We start from the raw sequence: 24,100 nt of genomic DNA, 5'->3' as shown, positions 1-24,100 counted from the left end.
ACAAAAGCCTAGTTAGTCAAAAACATTATTAAGTCAACACCACAGTAAAGGGTGAACACCACTGTAGACAGTGAACACCAAACACCACTCTAGATAGTGAACACCACTCTAGAAAGTGAAGTGAACACCACTCTAGACATTGAGCACCAAACACTACTCTAGACAGTGAACACCAAACACCACTCTAGACAGTGAACACCACTATAGACAGTGAACACCAAACACCACGCTAGACAGTGAACACCAAACACCACTCTAGACAGTGAACACCATTCTAGACAGTGAACACCAAACACCATGCTAGAAAGCGAACACCAAAACCACTCTAGACAGTGAACGCCAAACACCACTCTAGACAGTGAACACCAAACCCCACCCTAGACACCAAAAACCACTAAGAAGTCATCAAGAGTTATGTGCCCTGCAGGGATGGACACTTGGAAAATCTCTTATGACGAGATCGATGCCAATATTGTTTGCTGAATGGAATAATCGTGTGTTCGATTACGTGGACTAACAAGTCCTCGCTTTTATTTAACAATCTTTTTATCAGCTTTGTGTTAGTCATGGTGTGGTAACTGTGGTTTGGGGTGGTTTGGGGTGGTTTGGGGTGGTTTGGGGTGGTTTGGGGTGGTTTGGGGTGGTTTGGGGTGGTTTGGGGTGGTTTGGGATGGTTTGGTGTGGTTTGGTTTAGTTAGTATATGGTGTGATGACCCCATGACCCACCCCATGACCCACCACATGACCCACCCCATGACCACCCACATGACCCACCCCATGACCCACCCCATGACCCACCACATGACCCACCCCATGACCCACCCCATGACCCACCCCATAACCCACCCCATGACCCACCCCATGACCCACCCCATGACCCACCCCATGACCCCACCACATGAACCCACCACATGACCCACCCCATGACCCACCCCATGACCCACCCCATAACCCACCACATGACCCACCCCATGACCCACCCCATGACCCACCCCATGACCCACCCCATGACCCACCACATGACCCACCCCATGACCCACCCCATGACCCACCCCATGACCCACCCCATGACCCACCCCATAACCCACCACATGACCCACCACATGACCCCACCCCATGACCCACCCCATAACCCACCACATGACCCACCACATGACCCCCCCACATGACCCACCCCATGACCCCCGAGGATGACGTATCACTTACTTTTGACGCTGTACAGGTCGAGTATGAGCTCAGCTATGACGAGAGCACAGTCCGTCACGGTCAGGATGATGACCAGGATCACCACGTACTTGCTGTGGAGGATCTTCTCGCCGCGCTTACGTAATCTGGGGAGGGAGACACACCATCAGGACACACCATCAGGACACACCATCAGGACACACCATCAGGACACACCATCAGGACACACCATCAGGACACACCATCAGGACACACCATCAGGACACACCATCAGGACACACCATCAGGACATGGACACACCATCAGGACACACCATCAGGACATGGACACACCATCAGGACATGGACACATCGTCAGGACATAATACCCAATAAATGATGTAAGATAACATCCACCCAATAAACGATGTAAGGAAACATCCACCCAATAAATGATGTAAGGAAACATCCACCCAATAAATGATGTAAGGAAACATCCACTCAATAAATGATGTAAGGAAATATCCACCCAATAAATGATGTAAGGAAACATCCACCCAATAAATGATGTAAGGAAACATCCACCCAATAAATGATGTAAGGAAACATCCACTCAATAAATTATGTAAGGAAACATCCACTCAATAAATGATGTAAGGAAACATCAACCCAATAACATCAACCCAATAAATGATGTAAGGAAACATCCACTCAATAAATGGATTACAAGGCTGGCCAGATGACCGCCCGTTCGAGTCACGATCGATCAAGTGTGGTCACAATCTAATTACATTAGACTAATTGATCATTTGTGTCGAATGGAAGCTTTTAACTCCACTCCCACTCTACAGTCAATCTTTCCACTTGTAGCTTGTAAATTCTACCACCATTTTACGACCTTTTAACGACCTTTTTAACGACCTTTTATACGACCGTTTTACCGAAGAGCATGAATGCATCACTACATGGTACTGCCGCTGTACAGCCAGGGTCAGGGTCATTCCTCCCATCCCACCCGAGATCTGCCCTCCTACGGGTCACGGTGACCTGAGCACCGACCCAGACTGGCCATAAAACCCGACCACGGGGTTTACTGGAATCTTTTTTATGAGTCGGTTCCAGAACTCGGCATGGCACAACCTCGGAAATGTTCGTCTACATCACGGCAATGTTCGTCTACACCACGGCAATGTTCGTCTACACCACGGCAATGTTCGTCTACACCACGGCAATATTCGACTACACCACGGCAATGTTCGTCTACACCACGGCAATGTTGGTCTGCTCCAATTATAATTAGGCCGTGTGTGTATAACTAAACTATACACGTTACATTGAGGAAAAAAACAAACTATCATGAATGAAATATTTAAAACAACATTGTATCCAATCAAAAAGCCGAACACGGAACTTAAAAAAATGTTTCTCCTTAATGATCGCTGCTATCAGGTTTACTTTTTTTCATGGGAGACTGAGAGGAAAAACTGACTTGTACAATCTGATGCAATAAATCCAGACTAGGCAAGGGAACAAGGCTACACATGTCATCAAATGTCGTCAACTGTCATCTAGTTGTCATCAGAATGGTGGAGGGCTACTAGTTCTGGGGATAGGCCATATCTTAAACGATAACACACACACAACCCCTCCACCACACAACCCCTCCACCACACAACCCCTCCACCACACAACCCGTCCACCACACAACCCGTCCACCACACAACCCCTCCACCACACAACCCGTCCACCACACAACCCCTCCACCACACAACCCCTCCACCACACAACCCCTCCACCACACAAACCGTCCACCACACAAACCGTCCACCACACAACCCCTCCACCACACAAACCCTCCACCACACAAACCGTCCACCACACAACCCCTCCACCACACAACCCCTCCAACACACAACCCCTCCACCACACAACCCCTCCACCACACAACCCCTCCAACACACAACCCCTCCAACACACAACCCCTCCAACACACAAACCCTCCACCACGCATCCCCTCCACCACGCATCCCCTCCACCACACATCCCCTCCACCACGCATCCCCTCCACCACGCATCCCCTCCACCACACATCCCCTCCACCACGCATCCCCTCCACCACGCATCCCCTCCACCACGCATCCCCTCCACCACGCATCCCCTCCACCACGCATCCCCTCCACCACACAACCCGTCGCAGCCCCCACAGCTAAGTGCACAATGATCCAGTGCCCCACCTCCCCCACACACCCCCCAAATCCCCCCCCCCAAAACACCACACCCCCACACACACCCCACACAAAGCCTGGGTGTCAGCACTCACAGCTAAGTGCACAATGATCCAGCGCCCCCCACACACCCCACACACCCCACACACCCCAAACACCCCCACACAAGCCCCCACAGCTAAGTGCACAATGATCCAGCACCCCACACACCCCCACACAAGCCCCCACAGCTAAGTGCACAATGATCCAGCACCCCACGACGCCACGTGACAATTATTGATGAGAAATCGATAATAAACCAATTGATTTCCTCAGCTTGAGTTGGTAAAATACGGCTCAAGAACTCCCCAAGAGCTTATCTCTGTTTTAATTTATTTTTAATCTGTTTATGTACAGATCTCCTGACTCCATATATAGCTCTAACTATAAGACTACCTTTGCACTGGCTATGATATTTCAATTTAGCTTTAACTATAAGACTACAGTTTGAATCTAGCTATAATATTTTAATTAAGCTCTACTATAATGAAACACTAAGTGTAAGTATCGTCAGAATTAATCAGCTTTTGTCATGTAAAGTTAAAGATGTTTATTCATCAACCCCCTCCCCCCTCTTCAAAGTTAAAGATGTTTATTCATCACCCCCCCCCCCCTTCTCTAGAAAGTTAAAGGTATTCATCTGCCCCCGCCCCCATACCTGACCCACCTATCTATTTCTGCCGACTTCCCTCACTGTGGTGTGTCCCCCACCCCCATCCCCCCCCCCTACCTGACCTATCTATTTCCCCTCACTGTGGTGTCCCCCCCCCCCCACCCCCATACCCCCTACCTGACCTATCTATTTCCCCTCACTGTGGTGCCACACGTTATCTTGGAGCTGTTCAGTCACAGATATAAAGCTGATCCCTGGAACAGGTGGTATAGAGGTGATGACGGCGGGGGGGGGGGGGGGGGGGGGGGGGGGGTAGGTGAGGCGGGGGTGCCGATAGAGAGGTGGTGGGGGAAGTAGTTGGGGCGGGGGTGTCGATAGAGAGGTAGTCGGGGGCTAAGTGGGGCGGGGGTGCCAATAGGAATATGGAGGGGGGTAGGTGAGGCGGGGGTGTCGATAGAGAGGTAGTCGGGGGCTAAGTGGGGCGGGGGTGCCAATAGGAATATGGAGGGGGTAGGTGAGGCGGGGGTGCCGATAGAGAGGTGGTGGGGGAAGTAGTTGGGGCGGGGGTGTCGATAGAGAGGTAGTCGGGGGCTAAGTGGGGCGGGGGTGCCAATAGGAATATGGAGGGGGTAGGTGAGGCGGGGGTGCCGATAGAGAGGTGACGGAGGTAGCAAGAGGAATCTGAGATATGTAGAGTTTGGCTGTGATAGAATTTCAAACATTTAACTCATTCATACAGAGTTTAAATGTAGAATGTATGGTGTTTTACGTGTAATCGAGTCGGAAAAACTGGGATTTGCAATTCTGTCTGTGTGTATGTGTGTGTGTGTGCACTATTATACACATATTTTTTGCAGTTCACTTAGTGCACAATTATTTTTTCTACGAGATTCTATTTTATTTTTTAAAAGTTTAAGTATCTAAAATGGATTAAAAATCATGTCTATATCACGAGTTGCTATCCCCCGTAGTGTTATATAAGAATATTCCAGAAAAGTTTGGGGGAGATCACTCCAGCTTTATTTTACTGAATTTAAAGATTTCTAATATAAAGGTTTTTATTTTTGTTTAATTTCGCAATATTTAGCCATTCGCTCTAAAAGAAGAAGACGCTAAGCAAACTAAGTAAAAACTTGTAAAAAATAAACTTTTTTTCTTTATACATAAGGGAGCGGTTGACTCAAATATGTCAATGTTTTCATCTGAGTATAACGCTTTTTTGGTGCATTTATAAGATTTTTATTATAACGGTTTAAATACGTGTTTTATTTTCCATTTTTATATAGAGGAGATGTAATATGATCAAGAGATCTGAACGACAGTTATCTTCCCCACCATGCAACATGTAGGTCACTAACCAATGGTCAGCAATCTGGTTTGACAGTATCGAAACACAACTCACCAGTTGAACTGAATTGATCGGGGAAGTTTGGAATACATTCTTATATAATGAGTGGGGCAAATCCAATTTACCAAATATGACCACAACCTCATCCCTCACCACCCCCACCCCCACCCCCAACTACAGAAAAAACAGACGGGTAAACATAGGGACAAACATATGAGACAAAAAGGTTATGAATACAAAATATTTTATCGTCATAGACACACACACACACAAACAAATGAAGACAAATAACGGAGGCAGAGGAAAACAAACGAGAAATCAATCGGAATAGTTTCAGGGTTCGATTACGGTATCGACCCGAACATAAAACAAAAGAAATTAATCAATCACTCTGTTGCTATTTCGGGCTTATTTATTTTCAAAGCTTTTCTAGGCGAAATCTGGAGCGGTCACGTCATGCAAAGATGGGGGTCTTAAGTGTGGGTTGTGTGGTTGTATTGTGGGCGTGTCTAAAGTGTGGGTTGTGTGGTTGTAAAGGGGGCGTGTCTTAGGTGTGGGTTGTGTGGTTGTATTGTGGGTGTGTCTTAAGGGTAGGTTGTGTGGTTGTAAAGGGGGCGTGTCTTAAGGTTGTGTGGGTGTATTGTGGGTGTGTCTTAAGGGTAGGTTGTGTGGTTGTCTTGTGGGCGTGTCGTAAGGTTGTGTGGGTGTATTGTGGGCGTGTCTAAAGGGTAGATTGTGTGGTTGTATTGAGGGCGTGTCTTAAGGGTAGGTTGTGTGGTCGTAGAAAAATGGGCGTGTCTTAAGTGTAGGTTGTGTGGTTATAAAATGGGCGTGTCTTAGGTGTAGGTTGTTTTGGGATTATGAGTTGGGTGTGGCTTTAAAGAACCTGAATGTCTACGTTTAAATAGAAAATAATTGCCTCACGGGATACAACAAATACGCAAAGTACCAAACGAACTTTTTAAAATGCCATTAGGACGGCCAGTACTTTCAAACAATACTTGATAACCCGCAGAAACAATGAGAGATTGGATGATAATAGATTGAAGAAAGCATGGAGGAGGGAGAGAAGACAGGATGGAGGAGGGAGAGAAGACAACACAGAGGAGGTAGAGAATTAAAGAAGAGAGAAACGATCCCACTCCTCTCCCACAATTTCAGCCCCTCGAGTGAGACCTATCAGCTCTAGACCGGGACTTATGGAGCGCCGGACGTGACAATTAGTTTCTCTCTTCCGGAAACTATCAAGACTTGATTAACCAGGCTACGTCAATAAGTTGTCCAGGCAGTGAAGACATCGACTAGTGGGATAGGTACGTCAACAAGTTGTCCAGTTGTCCAGACAATGAAGACATCAACTGATCGGATAGGTACGTCAACAAGTAGTCAATGAAGCCATGGTTAGCTGGGATCAAATTTTCTAACTACAGATGAGACATGTCAACTTGACGAGACCCACTCGTGTCTTCAGACAAGACATCTTTAACTTTATAACGCAACATTTCCTGCCTAGGAGGACCAACCTTTAAACGTTGGATACCCTGCACGCTTGGCGTTGATTGGATCGTTGGCTGTGTACTATTGAGCCCAATGTACTTCATGTTGTACTTTCCTACAGCTGAGCATCCAAGTCATGTTGGGATTCTGGCAGCGAATCTAGTCGTTTAATGAAGCCTATTGTCCTAGGTGCCTCGCCTAATCAAACCATTTCAGTCCAATCTTTCTACCTTCACTAAGCCACACCCAACTCCACATTTTCAGCCCCGTCCAAGATTTCTTCTAGAAAAATAACCCGCGTACTCTTCTACTAAAAGATCAACTTTTAAAGACGCACAACTAAAAAAGATCAACCAGCCAAGAGCGGTAATCTTTCAAAATGTCAGAGTTATCCGTCCTTGTTTGGTTATTTCCGCTTGACTGGTTTCTCACACAAGGATGCGTTTAGTGGGATTGGACTCAGTGGTTGGGGCATCTCGGTAGAAAGCTGAACACCAGTTTCTGGTGGTGACTGGTGTCTGGGGGAGTGGTGTCTGGTGGAGTGGTGTCTACAGGTGACTGGTGTCTGGGGGAGTGGTGTCTGGTGGAGTGGTGTCTACAGGTGACTGGTGTCTGACTGGTGTCTGGTGGACTGGTGTCTGTAGGTGACTGGTGTTTGTAGTGACTGGTGTCTGACTGGTGTCTGGGGAGTGGTGTCTACAGGTGACTGGTATCTGGGGGAGTGGTGTCTACAGGTGACTGGTATCTGGGGGATTGGTGTCTACAGGTGACTGGTGTCTGCAGGTGATTGGTGTCTGACTGGTGTCTACAAGTTACTGGTGGTACCTAAAGGTGATCATTTATGTCGTGTATAGTATAATGGTGATAAGATGTTTAGAGTTAGTGTTGGTGTTTATAGAAGGCTAGTGATTGGAAGTAATTAAAAATTCATTAAAAAACGTTTTAATAACAAGCTTTGATGTAATGATGCATTAAAAAGTCTAAAGTAAATGATTTTAGTCAAATATATAAAACACTACTCTTTAAATAACTATAAAGAAAAGCGTGGGTCACTTTATTATCTATTAGATACCTTTACTAATATTTAGGAAAAAAATTATATATTTTACGAAAATCATTTATTTTCTACTTTTTAGTGCATTATTATTTTAAAGCTTGTTATTGAAAGTTTTTTTATGAAAAAAAAAATGTCCATACTTTAAATTTTTTAATACAATAGAGTTGCATAACTAAAAACCCTTGCGCACCTACTGAACATGATAATGCGCGTATAATAATGCGGAATAGTTCGATAAGACAGCCTACTAATTTTTTTGACACAATTTTAATTAATTCATACTATGAATACTTTTTTTAAATTAAAAAGTTAATTAGGCATCCAATTAAGTTAAATTTAATGTTACATTGCATTGTCATCATGTCTTGACCCACGTGCCAACTTTGAAACGAATCTGTCAGAATTTACCCAAAATTTCGCTCGAGCGTTTCGATCTATGACGACAGACTGACGACAGACAGAGGAAGCAGGTTAAGCTTGTAATAAAAAGACGACCGCTTTAGCAGATAGGCCTACTTGACTCAAACAATAATCTCGATTTAAAATTTCATTCGTTAACTACACCTTTTTGTGTTACAGTCTGAGGTAAATAAAACACGCAGCCAGCAGGTTTTTGACCTTTAAAACAATCATTTCTTGGATATGGATTGGACATCTGGATTAGGATAATTTTAGCCGTACCCAGATTACACAATACATGCACGCTGGCAAGGTAAGGAGTTTTATGGATTTTTTTCAACCATAGAGGGTAAATTTGGATTCAGTGGATGATAGTGGGTAGTTTTGTTTTGGTGGATCATAGTGGGTAGTTTTGTTTTGGTGGATCATAGTGGGTAGTTTTGTTTTGGTGGATCATAGTGGAACATAGTGGAGCAGTAGATATCTGGGTGTGGGGTGGCGTGGTAGGAATGGGATGATGTCAAGGCGATCAACAAACATAAGACCAACTTACAGAAGATGACAGCCGATCAGCTGACGAGAAAAATGCAACTTTGAGCAAAACGGTGGAGCGCATTGGTGGAGTTTATGACTACTGACCCATAAAGCCCCGAGTTCAGATCCCGTTCTTGAGTCTGTAGGACGTCACTGAGTCCACGCTGACCACACTACCGCTACACCATGTGGTCTCAGAAAAAAAAACAACAGATGAACTCTACTTCAAACTTGGCGCCTTTGACGTCAGGTTCAAAGGTTAAAGGTTAGCTGCTTACATAGGGAATTATAATTTAGATCAGAATGCTGTAGTCCGCTGAAACCACATGTAGCTGATATATCGGGGGATTTAAGATAATCCGTCTTAACGTGTGGATTAGGTGGATTGCCTGTACCAGTGTGGATAAGCTGGATAATGGCATGTGTTTCATCTAAACTCGAGAGATCAATATTAACGTAGTGGTGCATGACCAAATACCTTCCAGTCATTTGAAGTCGATCATAAATAATATCACGACGGTGAAGAAATACAAAAAGTTGCGCGGAGTCTTTTAGAATGGAGCAAAACAAATTTGCCAACATTTAGTCCAAGCCACTTTTTTTTTGGCCTAGATGGTGCTGTCAAAATGTCCAAATGAGAAAAAAATATTCGTGACATTAAATTTTTAGTGCAATGGGGGGGGGGGGGGGGGAAGGGGCGGGTATGTGGTTTAATTGATGCTTATATTTTGTAAAATAAAAAATAAACATTCTTGTAGGAATACGAGTTTATACTGACAGTGGTTATTAGCATATAGAAGCTTAAAGCATATTGTGTCGAGATATTTAAGCAGTTTAACCTTCAATGTTATAGTAGTTGAACTTTTTAAAAATATTTTTGTCGAGACCTTTAAACGCGTTATTAAAACTACTCGCATAATAAAAGCTTATAACATTTTGTGTAAAGATATTTTAATAAGCTTCAAGCATATAGCTATGCTGTGTGAAAATATTTAAATATGTTAACGTATAGCTATTCTGTGTGAAGATATTTTAATATGTTAGCATATAGTTATGCTGTGTGAAGATATTTAAATATGTTAGCATATAGCTATGCTGTGTGAAGATATTTAAATATGTTAGCATATAGCTATGCTGTGTGAAGATAATATGTTAGCATATAGCTATGCTGTGTGAAGATAATATGTTAGCATATAGCTATGCTGTGTGAAGATAATATGTTAGCATATAGTTATGCTGTGTGAAGATAATATGTTAGCATATAGCTATGCTGTGTAAAAATATTGTAACAAACTTCTGCCACCAATTTATTTAAAAAATGAAAAACCGCGTTTTTTCTTCTTTACTTTAAAATGGTAAAAACGAGGTTATTTTGTTAAAAACGGTAAAAAAATGTCAATGTAAAAACGAGATTTCGGTGACATTTGAGACAATATCGACATAAAAATAGATTTTTGGACACGTCCATGGGCGCCTTGATTGGAGGAGAAATGTATTGGACATGTCAGGGGGGAAATTGGTGTCAGTTTAGTTCTGGTCACAAGTCTGTGGGGGCGGGGCTGTGTGTGGGGGTGTGTGGGGGGAGTGGGGGGGGGGGGGTGGAGGGCTTGTGTTTGTTTGTTTGATGCTCTCACTGTGGGTGTGTGTGTGGTGACAGGGGGGAAGCCTGTGTTTATTTGCTTGATGCTCTCAGTGTTGGGGTGTTATATAATAGCAGGACACGTTGATCCATTTCTTATCTCTCCTGTGGTCCTAATGTCCTGTGGTCCTAATGTCTTGTGGTCCTAATGTCCTGTGGTCTTAATGTCCTGTGGTCATAATATCCTGTGGTCCTAATGTCCTGTGGTCATAATGTCCTGTTGTCATAATGTCCTGTGGTCATAATGTCCTGTGGCCCCAATGTCCTGTGGTCCTAATGTCCTGTGGTCTTAATGTCCTGTGGTCATAATGTCCTGTGGTGATAATATCCTGTGGTCATAATATCCTGTGGCCCTAATGTCCTGTGGTCCTAATGTCCTGTGGCTCCAATGCCCTATGGCCATCCAATGTCCAATGGCCACAATGTCCTGTGGTCATAATGTCCTGTGGCCCCAATGTCCTGTGGTCCTAATGTCCTGTGGCTCCAATGTCCTATGGCCATCCAATGTCCAATGGCCACAATGTCCTGTGGCCCAAATGTCCTGTGGTCCCAATGTCCTATGGCCACAATGTACTATGGCCACAATGTCCTATGGTCCTAATGTCCTGTGGTCCTAATGTCCTGTGGTCCCAATGTCCTGTGGTCCCAGTGTCCTGTTGCCCCAATGTCCTGTGGTCCCCTTTCTTCTGCAGCTTTTAGTAATTCTTCAACAGGCAGCCCAACCAATTATTTGATCTCATCCATCCAATGTCTTCTCCTCCCCACTTCAGTTCTCTTTCGAACCTGACGGCCGACAAGACGCACGTAGTGATCACCTGTTTCTGTGACCTCGGCATATGGAGGGATAGTGTGGTCAGCACTACACCCTCTCTCCGCACTGGTTGTCTTAATAACGTGTTATTAGCACAAGATAAAACAACTATTTTAACAGAGGAGAACAATCGCAGCCTTTAAAAATTAATCAAATATTTTCTTAATTATAACGTTGGACGACTTTGTTTAAAAATAGTTTCATATTTTATTTCAACTTGTCAGTTTTGTCTTTTAAAAAAAATGTAACCCGAGAGCTTTAGGTGTAGCTGAAAACTTTATCGCTGATTTATATTTCAACGCTGCTCGTCGGCTGTCCGACTCCAGCGAGACAAACTCGCTACTCGCCGTCAGTTCAGCTCCGAAGAGACGGACGTCATGTCCGGAGAGACAAGTGGGCGATAATTTAGACATCCACGCCAACCGTCAGCCATCCACGCCAACCGTCAGACCACGGGGTGTTGTTGCTGAGGTTTCTGGCTGGCGTCTGCTGGTTCACACGGTCTTAAGAGCAGCTCATTTAGTGCTCATCAAGTATTGGCTAGCTAATTATAGCCCATTTAGTGCTCATCGAGTATTGGCTAGCTAATTAGAGCCCATTTAGTGCTCATCAAGTTTTGGCTAATTAATTAGATCTCATTTAGTGCTCATCAAGTATTGGATAGCTAATTATAGCCCATTTAGTACTCATCGAGTATTGGCTAGCTAATTATAGCCCAGTTAGTGCTCATCAAGTATTGGCCAATTAATTAGATCTCATTTAGTGCTCATCAAGTATTGGTTAGCTAATTAGAGCTCATTTAGTGCTCATCAAGTATTGGTTAGCTAATTAGATCTCATTTAGTGCTCATCAAGTATTGGATAGCTAATTATAGCCCATTTAGTACTCATCGAGTATTGGCTAGCTAATTATAGCCCAGTTAGTGCTCATCAAGTATTGGCCAATTAATTAGATCTCATTTAGTGCTCATCAAGTATTGGTTAGCTAATTAGAGCTCATTTAGTGCTCATCAAGTATTGGCTAGCTAATTATAGCTCATTAGTGACAAACTTAAGTTAGTTAGTGCCGGCTTTGAGTTAGTTAGTGCCGGCTTTGATTTTGTAAGTGCCGGCCATACTTTGTTACGATCGGATCTATAACTCTCAGAATGAAATGTTTAAAACAAAGATTTTAAGCTTTAATTAAATTAATAACTTTTTGTTTGAGCAACAATTGTAAGTTGTTTTCCTTTGGCATGGGTGCTAGAACAGGAAATGAAATCTTTGCTTGTTAGCTCCCCTGTCTCATAGCAACCAGTGTCTAGGACTAGAATAGAAACCATCAAATCGGGAGTTTATTGATTCCGGTGGCTTGGGTGTTGATATTTGAGGGCTGTAAGTTGAATGGGAAGAGGCATAGATTAAGGGTGTCTTGATATTTGAGGGCTGTAAGTTGAATGGGAAGAGGCAGAGATTAAGGGTGTTGATATTTGAGGGCTGTAAGTTGAATGAGAAGAGGCAGAGATTAAGGGTGTTGATATTTGAGGGCTGTAAGTTGAATGAGAAGAGGCAGAGATTAAGGGTGTCTTGATATTTGAGGGCTGTAAGTTGAATGAGAAGAGGCAGAGATTAAGGGTGTTGATATTTGAGGGCTGTAAGTTGAATGGGAAGAGGCAGAGATTAAGGGTGTCTTGATATTTGAGGGCTGTAAGTTGAATGGGAAGAGGCAGAGATTAAGGGTGTCTTGATATTTGAGGGCTGTAAGTTGAATGGGAAGAGGCAAAGATTAAGGGTGTTGATATTTGAGGGCTGTAAGTTGAATGGGAAGAGGCAGAGATTAAGGGTGTCTTGATATTTGAGGGCTGTAAGTTGAATGGGAAGTGGCAGAGATTAAGGGTGTTGATATTTGAAGGCTGTTAGTTGAATGAGAAGATGCAGAGATTAAGGGTGTCTTGATATTTGAGGGCTGTAAGTTGAATGGGAAGAGGCAGAGATTAAGGGTGTCTTGATATTTGAGGGTTGTAAGTTGAATGGGAAGAGGCAAAGATTAAGGGAGTTGATATTTGAGGGCTGTAAGTTGAATGAGAAGAGGCAAAGATTAAGGGTGTTGATATTTGAGGGCTGTAAGTTGAATGGGAAGAGGCAGAGATTAAGGGTGTTGATATTTGAGGGCTGTAAGTTGAATGGGAAGAGACAGAGATTAAGGGTGTCTTGATATTTTAGGGCTGTAAGTTGAATGGGAAGAGGCAGAGATTAAGGGTGTCTTGATATTTGAGGGCTGTAAGTTGAATGGGAAGAGGCATAGATTAAGGGTGTTGATATTTGAGGGTTGTAAGTTGAATGAGAAGAGGCAGAGATTAAGGGTGTTGATATTTGAGGGTTGTAAGTTGAATGGGAAGAGGCAAAGATTAAGGGTCTTGATATTTGAGGGCTGTAAGTTGAATGGGAAGAGGCAGAGATTAAGGGTGTCTTGATATTTGAGGGCTGTAAGTTGAATGGGAAGAGGCAAAGATTAAGGGTGTTGATATTTGAGGGCTGTAAGTTGAATGGGAAGAGGCAGAGATTAAGGGTGTCTTGATATTTGAGGGCTGTAAGTTGAATGGGAAGAGGCAGAGATTAAGGGTGTTGATATTTGAGGGCTGTAAGTTGAATGAGAAGAGGAGGAGATTAAGGGTGTTGATATTTGAGGGCTGTAAGTTGAATGGGAAGAGGCAGAGATTAAGGGTGTCTTGATATTTGAGGGCTGTAAGTTGAATGGGAAGAGGCAAAGATTAAGGGAGTTGATATTTGAGGGCTGTAAGTTGAATGAGAAGAGGCAGAGATTAAGGGTGTTGATATTTGAGGGCTGTAAGTTGAATGGGAAGAGGCAGAGATTAAGGGTGTCTTGATATTTGAGGGCTGTAAGTTGAATGGGAAGAGGCAGAGATTAAGGGTGTCTTGATATTTGAGGGCTGTAAGTTGAATGGGAAGAAGCAGAGATTAAGGGTGTCTTGATATTTGAGGGCTGTAAGTTGAATGAGAAGAGGCAGAGATTAAGGATGTTGATATTTGAGGGCTGTAAGTTGAATGGGAAGAGGCAGAGATTAAGGGTGTTGATATTTGAGGGCTGTAAGTTGAATGGGAAGAGGCATAGATTAAGGGTGTTGATATTTGAGGGCTGTAAGTTGAATGAGAACAGTCATAGATTAAGGGTGTTGATATTTGAGGGCTGTAAGTTGAATGAGAACAGGCAGAGATTAAGGAGCTATCACTGAGGCCCCCTTCAAACCAATACCGATTGTTGGGAAAAGTCACGGGAAAAAAGTCACAGAAAAAAGTCAATGGAAAAAACTCCCGAAAAAAATCCCAAATGTATATTTGCAAGGAAGTTGTTTATAATTTTATGTACTAAATATTCAAAAAGTGCAAATCTACTTACGATTAATTAAATATAATTTAAACATTTTAGACATAGGTTGTATTTGTTGGTAATATTTATGACACATGTAAACATGCTTAGTCTGAGGTATGTAGGTTTCAATTCCATAGCACGTATAATATTTAAATACTATTTAATAGAATGTTCCAACCTAGTCAGTTTTCATCTTGTTTTTTTAAAACATTAGCTTTGAACTTGCGTGCCATGGGAAAAATATATAGTTAGTATGATTGGCTGTCTCCAACTCACCATAACAGTAGCTCAACCACCTTTACCACCCACACTTTTCACGTTTATTACAAAGCATAGGAACAAGCAAAGAGACTGTCATTGACACAATCAACAACATACAACATGGACAGACAAAGTCGATGGCAACCCCCCCCCCTCCCCCCACAAAATACAAGTATGCGCCTTAATTTATTTTTTAATTAATTTTTATTAGAAGAAGAAGAAAGTCTACCGCACCCCGAACGAAATGAAATTTATGTAGAAAACATATACTTTTACCAGTGTCCGCCCCACCCCCTCCCGAAAATATTAAATGCCCCCCCCCCCCCCTCCGGAGAAAAAAGTCTGGAAGAAACACTGTCAATACTTTCATTGTTGGAGGCACAGCCCCTAATACACTCAATACTTTCACACAATGTTGGAGACACACACACATATCACGCACAATGTTGGAGACACACACATATCACGCACAATGATGGAGACACACACATATTACACACAATGTTGGAGACACACACACATATTACACACAATGTTGGAGACACACACACATATTACACACAGTGTTGGAGACACACACACATATTACACACAATGTTGGAGACACACACACACACATATTACACACAGTGTTGGAGACACACACACATATCACACACAATGTTGGAGACACACACACATATCACACACAATGTTGGAGACACACACACATATCACACACAATGTTGGAGACACACACACATATTACACACAATGTTGGAGACACACACACATATTACACACACAATGTTGGAGACACACACACATATTACACACAATGTTGGAGACAATCACACATATTACACACAATGTTGGAGACACACACACACACATATTACACACAATGTTGGAGACACACACACATATTACACACAATGTTGGAGACACACACACACACATATCACACACAATGTTGGAGACACACACACATATTACACACAATGTTGGAGACACACACACATATTACACACAATGTTGGAGACACACACACATATTACACACAATGTTGGAGACACACACACATATTACACACAATGTTGGAGACACACACACACACATATTACACACAATGTTGGAGACACACACACATATTACACACAATGTTGGACACACACACACACATATCACACACAATGTTGGACACACACACACACATATTACACACAATGTTGGAGGCACACACACATATTACACACAATGTTGGAGACACACACACATATTACACACAATGTTGGACACACACACACACATATCACACACAATGTTGGACACACACACACACATATTACACACAATGTTGGAGACACACACACACATATTACACACAATGTTGGAGACACACACACATATTACACGCAATGTTGGAGACACACACACATATTACACACAATGTTGGAGACACACACACATATTACACACAATGTTGGAGACACACACACACATCACACACAATGTTGGAGACAATCACACATATTACACACAATGTTGGAGACACACACACATATTACACACACAATGTTGGAGACACACACACATATTACACACACAATGTTGGAGACACACACACATATTACACACGATGCTGATTGGATTACAGGTGTCGCCTAAAGCCTATCCTCTGCTCAATTGGCGAAACGTAATCTCAGTTCTAAAAAAAGAAACCATGGGGGGTGGGGGTGGGGGGGGGTGGGGGGAATAACTAGGTTTGTGTAATGCCCATCTCTATTCATTGAATGAAGGCCGATTCTATTCATCAGCCGAAGGCCGACTGTGCTCACTAAAGGCCTAGATGGAGGCTCATTCTGTTTTTGCCTTTAAAAGTTTGACTTGACCTAAACCACCTTATGTCTGGCCATCTTTCCATGGGTCACCTTCTCTCTATGGGTTTCATGTGTCAGCTCAATTGTAAAGTGTCAGCTGTTAGTTCAGTTGTCATTTCTGATGTCTGTTCTAATGTTAGTTCTAAGTTTACTTGTCCTGCTGACCGGTCTACTCCTGTTTTAGGTCAATCGTGAAACGTCTAACCACACAATAATTGTTTGTTCAGCGCTAAACACACACATATTTTTAAAAAAATACGTTCTATTTATTTATTCTAAATATCTGTAGGCATAGATTTCAGGATGCATGTTTGTATAGATTTGTATGTATGTATATATATATATATATATATATATATATATATATATATATATATATATATATATATATATATATATATATATATATATATATATATATATATATATATTTATACCAAACATGGGAGCCGTGACACCCAGGCCGTGTATCACCTGACCTAGTGACGTCATTGGCATTCCAAACGATACACGATGACAATATACATTGATATACATTAGTTCAAGCAATTAGTTGAACCCTTTAGAAAAAGTTTATGACATAAAACAATTGATTAAAAAATGTAATCAAAGGTTGTATTTTGAGCAATTAAAGTAAACACGTTTGATCTTTTGATTAAAAGGAAATTATGAAGTTTGACCTTTTGATGAAGGGAATTTTTCAAGATAAAAAAAACTTTATGAGAAATTTGATTCGCTTAAAGTTGAAGCCAGTTTTTTTTTTTTTAGAGCAGGTAAATTGAGTGAACTGAGAACTACAAGGTAGCAGCGACTCAGGTGAGTGTTAAATGATAAAGAATGTCTGAAATGTGAATTGAATCTTGTTCGTAGCATTGTTCACAAACTTCCAGACGGTCTCGCTGTTGGCATACTTTAGCAGGTGAAGATCTGGCACCAACCATCATACCAGGCTCAGGGATAAGCCACCCCCCACCCCACCACACACACACGCAGAAGATAAAGTTAATAGACTGCCCCATTAACTTATCGGTAGAGATATTTCTAGCCGAAACTTTTGCCTACCTGTAATATGTAGTTAGCGCAAAATTGGGGCATCAATCGTACATTCACACATGGCCTTTAAAGATCGGCCATCACTTGCACTTTCTCACTTGGCAAGCAATCAATGGCCATCACTTGTATATTTACAAAGGGCCATCTAAGCATGGCCATCATTTGTTCATACTAAGTCTTACATATTTTCCAGCTACTTCTAAATTGCTAAACAGTTAACTATTAAATAAACATCAGTAACTAATGGTACCCACCAGTTACCAATCATCTTATCACGTGATTGCTACAAGCCACCCAACGCCCCGTTACGATATGTTCCAGTTCGTGAAGAACAAACACACGGACTTACAAGCCGTGTTTTAACGGGTTTTATCTCCAGGGGCGTTAACCCTCCAGGGGCGTTAACCCTCCAGGGGCGTTAACCCTGCAGGGGCGTTAACCCGGGAGGGGCGTTAACCCTGGAGGGGCGTTAACCCTGTCCCATCACTGGAATACCGGCCCGTGTGTGAACGGACATGTTCCAGTCAGCTAACCACTCGACCAGCCCACTCCTGCATAATGTTTCACAAATGGCGGTCTCTTCTATCGCGATATTCTGCTCAACAGTCGCCTGTGTTGTTGTTGTTGCACACGTGTTATATGGATCTTGTTAACATCATAGCTCCATGTTTTGTTAACTTCATAGCTCCATGTTTTGTTAACTTCATAGCTCCATGTTTTGTTAACTTCATAGCTCCATGTTTTGTTAACTTCATAGCTCCATGTTTTGTTAACTTCATAGCTCCATGTTTTGTTAACTTCAAAGCTTCATGTTTTTTTAAGTTCATGGCTCCATGTTACGATGTGCTTGTGAGGTGGTCAAAAGTCTAACATGTACACGTAAACAATGACTCAGGTGTAAAGGTAGAAAGGTGTTAAGATAGGCACAGGTTTAGAGATAAATTCAGTTGTAAATATAGACACAGGTGAGAAAATATACTGTGGTGTAAAGATAGATACAGGTGTAAATATAGACTGGTATAAAAATAGACACAGATGTAAATATAGACTGGTGTAAAGATAGATTACTGTGTAAAGATCTATGAACGCGCAGGTAGAAAACACTTCAGCTCCCAAATAGACAGCTTTACACGTACCTTAAACTCTTGGAATTGACAAGTTCACAATACACGTGGAGACATGGTTATGCCATGGTTATGACATGGTTATGGCATGGTTATGGCATGGTTATGACACGGTTATGGCATGGTTATGGCATGGTTATGGCATGGTTATGGCATGGTTATGGCATGGTTATGGCATGGTTATGGCATGGTTATGCCATGGTTATGACATGGTTATGCCATGGTTATGACATTGTTACGACATAGTTATAACTGACATGGTTATGCCAATAGCCCGCCCGCGAGCCTAATTAGCAGGTTAAATGAAACATATTTTAATTAAAACTTATAAATGATTTAATATCATTACTTCATTTTAATAAGATAGACATTTTTTATGACGCTGGGATGTAATTAAGGGGGTAGGCTCCAGAAAAAACCAACTTCTTAATTAAAAGCTTTTATTGATTCATTTGTGTATATCTAAGTTAGGGTACTTGTAGGGAAATATTTTCATGCATCAGGGACTCTTTTGAAAATATGGTTGCCATGGCAACGGCGGCCATCTTGAAAAAAACATCCTTTTCTGGAGTTCTAAAATTTCATAAACTAACATAAATATCGGCTATATAATCATTGATCCTTCTTGTACTAACGCTAATAGAGTCAGCTGGCTAGTTTTTGTAACAGAAATCACTCTAGAAATATTTTTTTTTAATTTTCAAAATTTGGTGTGACGAAATTCCAATGAAAATAATGCTAAATTCAATGAAATTTCACCAAAATTATTTTTGAAAATTTGAAAAAAATATGTCTAGTTGTTTTTCGGTTATAAAAATTAGCCAGCTGGCTCTATTGGTGTTAGTACAATAAAGATCAATGATTATATGGGCGATTTATATGTTACTTTAGGAAATTTTAGAACTCCACATGGGTAGTTTTTTCCAAGATGGCCGCCGTTTCCATGGCAACCATATTTTCAGAAGAGTCCCTGGTACATGCAAATATTTTTCCTTAAGTACCCTAACTTATACATACACAAATAAATGTAAAATGCTTTTTAATTAAAAAGTTTTTTTCCCCGTTTTTTTCGGGAGCCTATCCCCTTAACTTCAGTCGATTCATGTAATATGTGGTATTGGCAAGCGCTAAAAGATCTTTTGGAGGCAGAAAAAAGATCTCTTAGAGGCAAGATAAAAGGTCGTTCAGGATCAACATGATAGATCCTTCCGAGGCTAAATAAAAGATCTTTTATAGACAGGATAAAAGATCGTTTAAAGGCGAGATAAAGATCTTTTATAGACAGGATAAAAGATCGTTTAAAGGCGAGATAAAGATCTTTTATAGACAGGATAAAAGATCGTTTAAAGGCGAGATAAAGATCTTTGGGACGAGCTCAGAGATCTAACGATGCTAGAACGGCGGCACGTGCGTGATGTGATCCATCACACGCACGCCGTAGGCCCGGGGTGGGGGGGGGGGGGGGCGTCATCCCAGGGCATCGGCTAACAGAGACCGTCATGCGAACATTTAGCCAGGCTATCCTGGCTATCTGCTCCCTAGTCTGGCATACTTGGCTATCTGCTCTCTACAGTCTGGCTAACCTGGCTATCTGCTCCTGGCTAACCTGGCTATCTGCAAACCTTTATGGCTAGACCAGTGTCAGTCGGACAACAGGTGAGACAGTGGCAGTGACAAGACATGACAGACAGGTGTCAGTGACAAGACATGACAGACAGGTGTCAGTGGTGTCGAAAACACAGGTTGTGGTGATAGATTCGGTGGTGGCGGTGGGTGTGGTGGTGGTAGTTTTGGTAGATGTGGTGCTGGTGGTGGAAGTAGTAGATGTAGTGAAGGTAGATGTGGTGGTGGTAGTTTTGGTAGATGTGGTGCTGGTGGTGGAAGTAGTAGATGTAGTGGAGGTAGATGTGGTGGTGGTGGTAGTTTTGGTAGATGTGGTGCTGGTGGTGGAAGTAGTAGATGTAGTGAAGGTAGATGTGGTGGTGGTAGTTTTGGTAGATGTGGTGCTGGTGGTCGAAGTAGTAGATGTGGTGGAGGTAGATGTGGTGGTGCTATGTGTTGAAGGTGGTGGAGGAGGCGGGGTTTAATTGTGTAACCTTCTTTCTAGGTCACGTCCAGGGTTATAAAACGTATTATGCAATGCTCCATTTGATCCGAGTTCTTGACCACATTCACTTCTCCGTGTGTAAGGAACCCTCGACCTTATGTGTAAGGAAACCTGGACCTCATGTGTAAGGAAACCTGGACCTCATGTGTAAGGAAACCACGACGTCATGTGTAAGGAAACCTGGACCTCATGTGTAAGGAAACCACGACCTCATGTGTAAGGAAACCTGGACCTCATGTGTAAGTAAACCTGGACCTCATGTGTAAGGAAACCTGGACCTCATGTGTAAGTAAACCTGGACCTCATGTGTAAGGAAACCTGGACCTCATGTGTAAGGAAACCTGGACCTCATGTGTAAGGAAACCACGACCTCATGTGTAAGGAACCCTGGACCTCATGTGTAAGGAAACCTGGACTTCATGTGTAAGGAAACCTGGACTTCATGTGTAAGGAAACCTGGACCTCATGTGTCCTCATGTGTAAGGAAACCTGGACCTCATGTGTAAGTAAACCACGACGTCATGTGTAAGTAAACCACGACGTCATGTGTAAGTAAACCACGACCTCATGTGTAAGTAAACCACGACCTCATGTGTAAGGAAACCTGGACCTCATGTGTAAGTAAACCTGGACCTCATGTGTAAGGAAACCTGGACCTCATGTGTAAGGAAACCACGACGTCATGTGTAAGTAAACCACGACCTCATGTGTAAGGAAACCACGACCTCATGTGTAAGTAAACCTGGACCTCATGTGTAAGGAAACCTGGACTTCATGTGTAAGGAAACCTGGACCTTATGTGTAAGGAAACCTGGACCTCATGTGTAAGGAAACCTGGACCTTATGTGTAAGGAAACCTGGACCTCATGTGTAAGGAAACCTGGACCTCATGTGTAAGGAAACCTGGACCTCATGTGTAAGTAAACCACGACCTCATGTGTAAGGAAACCTGGACCTCATGTGTAAGGAAACCTGGACCTCATGTGTAAGGAAACCTGGACCTCATGTGTAAGTAAACCACGACCTTCTGTGTAAGGAAACCTGGACCTTATGTGTAAGGAAACCTGGACCTTATGTGTAAGGAAACCTGGACCTCATGTGTAAGGAAACCTGGACTTCATGTGTAAGGAAACCTGGACCTCATGTGTAAGGAAACCTGGACCTCATGTGTAAGGAAACCTGGACCTCATGTGTAAGGAAACCTGGACCTCATGTGTAAGTAAACCACGACCTTCTGTGTAAGGAAACCTGGACCTTATGTGTAAGGAAACCTGGACCTTATGTGTAAGGAAACCTGGACCTCATGTTTAAGGAAACCTGGACCTCATGTGTAAGGAAACCTGGACCTTATGTGTAAGGAAACCACGACGTCATGTGTAAGTAAACCACGACCTCATGTGTAAGGAAACCACGACCTTATGTGTAAGGAAACCTGGACCTCATGTGTAAGTAAACCACGACCTCATGTGTAAGGAAACCTGGACTTCATGTGTAAGGAAACCACGACCTCATGTGTAAGGAAACCTGGACCTTCTGTGTAAGGAAACCTGGACCTCATGCGTAAGGAAACCTGGACCTCATGTGTAAGGAAACCTGGACCTCATGTGTAAGGAAACCACGACCTCATGTGTAAGGAAACCTGGACCTCATGTGTAAGTAAACCACGACCTTCTGTGTAAGGAAACCTGGACCTCATGTGTAAGGAAACCTGGACTTCATGTGTAAGGAAACCTGGACCTCATGTGTAAGGAAACCTGGACCTCATGTGTAAGGAAACCTGGACCTCATGTGTAAGGAAACCTGGACCTCATGTGTAAGGAAACCTGGACCTCATGTGTAAGTAAACCTGGACCTCATGTGTAAGGAAACCACGACCTCATGTGTAAGGAAACCTGGACCTCATGTGTAAGGAAACCTGGACCTCATGTGTAAGGAAACCTGGACCTTCTGTGTAAGGAAACCTGGACCTCATGTGTAAGGAAACCTGGACCTCATGTGTAAGGAAACCTGGACCTCATGTGTAAGGAAACCACGACCTCATGTGTAAGTAAACCTGGACCTCATGTGTAAGTAAACCTGGACCTCATGTGTAAGGAAACCTGGACCTCATGTGTAAGGAAACCTGGACCTCATGTGTAAGGAAACCTGGACCTCATGTGTAAGGAAACCTGGACCTCATGTGTAAGGAAACCACGACCTCATGCGTAAGGAAACCTGGACCTCATGTGTAAGGAAACCTGGACCTCATGTGTAAGGAAACCACGACCTCATGTGTAAGGAAACCTCGACCTCATGTGTAAGGAAACCTGGACCTCATGTGTAAGTAAACCTGGACCTCATGTGTAAGGAAACCTGGACCTCATGTGTAAGGAAACCTGGACCTCATGTGTAAGGAAACCTGGACCTCATGTGTAAGGAAACCTGGACCTCATGTGTAAGGAAACCTGGACCTCATGTGTAAGTAAACCACGACCTCATGTGTAAGGAAACCTGGACCTCATGTGTAAGTAAACCTGGACCTCATGTGTAAGTAAACCTGGACCTCATGTGTAAGGAAACCACGACCTCATGTGTAAGGAAACCTGGACCTCATGTGTAAGGAAACCTGGACCTCATGTGTAAGGAAACCTGGACCTCATGTGTAAGTAAACCTGGACCTCATGTGTAAGTAAACCTGGACCTCATGTGTAAGGAAACCACGACCTCATGCGTAAGGAAACCTGGACCTCATGTGTAAGTAAACCACGATCTCATGTGTAAGTAAACCTGGACCTCATGTGTAAGGAAACCACGACCTCATGTGTAAGTAAACCACGACCTCATGTGTAAGGAAACCTGGACCTCATGTGTAAGGAAACCTGGATCTCATGTGTAAGGAAACCTGGATCTCATGTGTAAGGAAACCTGGACCTCATGTGTAAGGAAACCACGACCTCATGTGTAAGTAAACCACGACCTCATGTGTAAGTAAACCACGACCTCATGTGTAAGGAAACCTGGAT

At 42.8% G+C, this 24,100-nt stretch overlaps 1 protein-coding gene across 1 annotated transcript in view; it reads right to left on the bottom strand.

Moving 5' to 3' along the window:
• Nucleotides 1–24,100, bottom strand: part of LOC131958026 (uncharacterized) — a 99,633-nt gene that overhangs the window by 51,146 nt on the left and 24,387 nt on the right. Inside the window, exon 2 of the mRNA XM_059322911.1 lies at nucleotides 1,207–1,331. Coding sequence (XP_059178894.1) covers nucleotides 1,207–1,331 — 125 coding nt within the window. The remainder of the gene's footprint in view (nucleotides 1–1,206; nucleotides 1,332–24,100) is intronic.

The sequence above is a fragment of the Physella acuta genome, unplaced genomic scaffold, assembly GCF_028476545.2.
Source record: "Physella acuta isolate Inbredline_101_S28 unplaced genomic scaffold, ASM2847654v3 ptg001284l, whole genome shotgun sequence".
NCBI lineage: Eukaryota > Metazoa > Mollusca > Gastropoda > Physidae > Physella > Physella acuta.
Note: the sequence above shows the minus strand (reverse complement) of the source record. Positions and strands in the feature narration are given on the sequence as shown.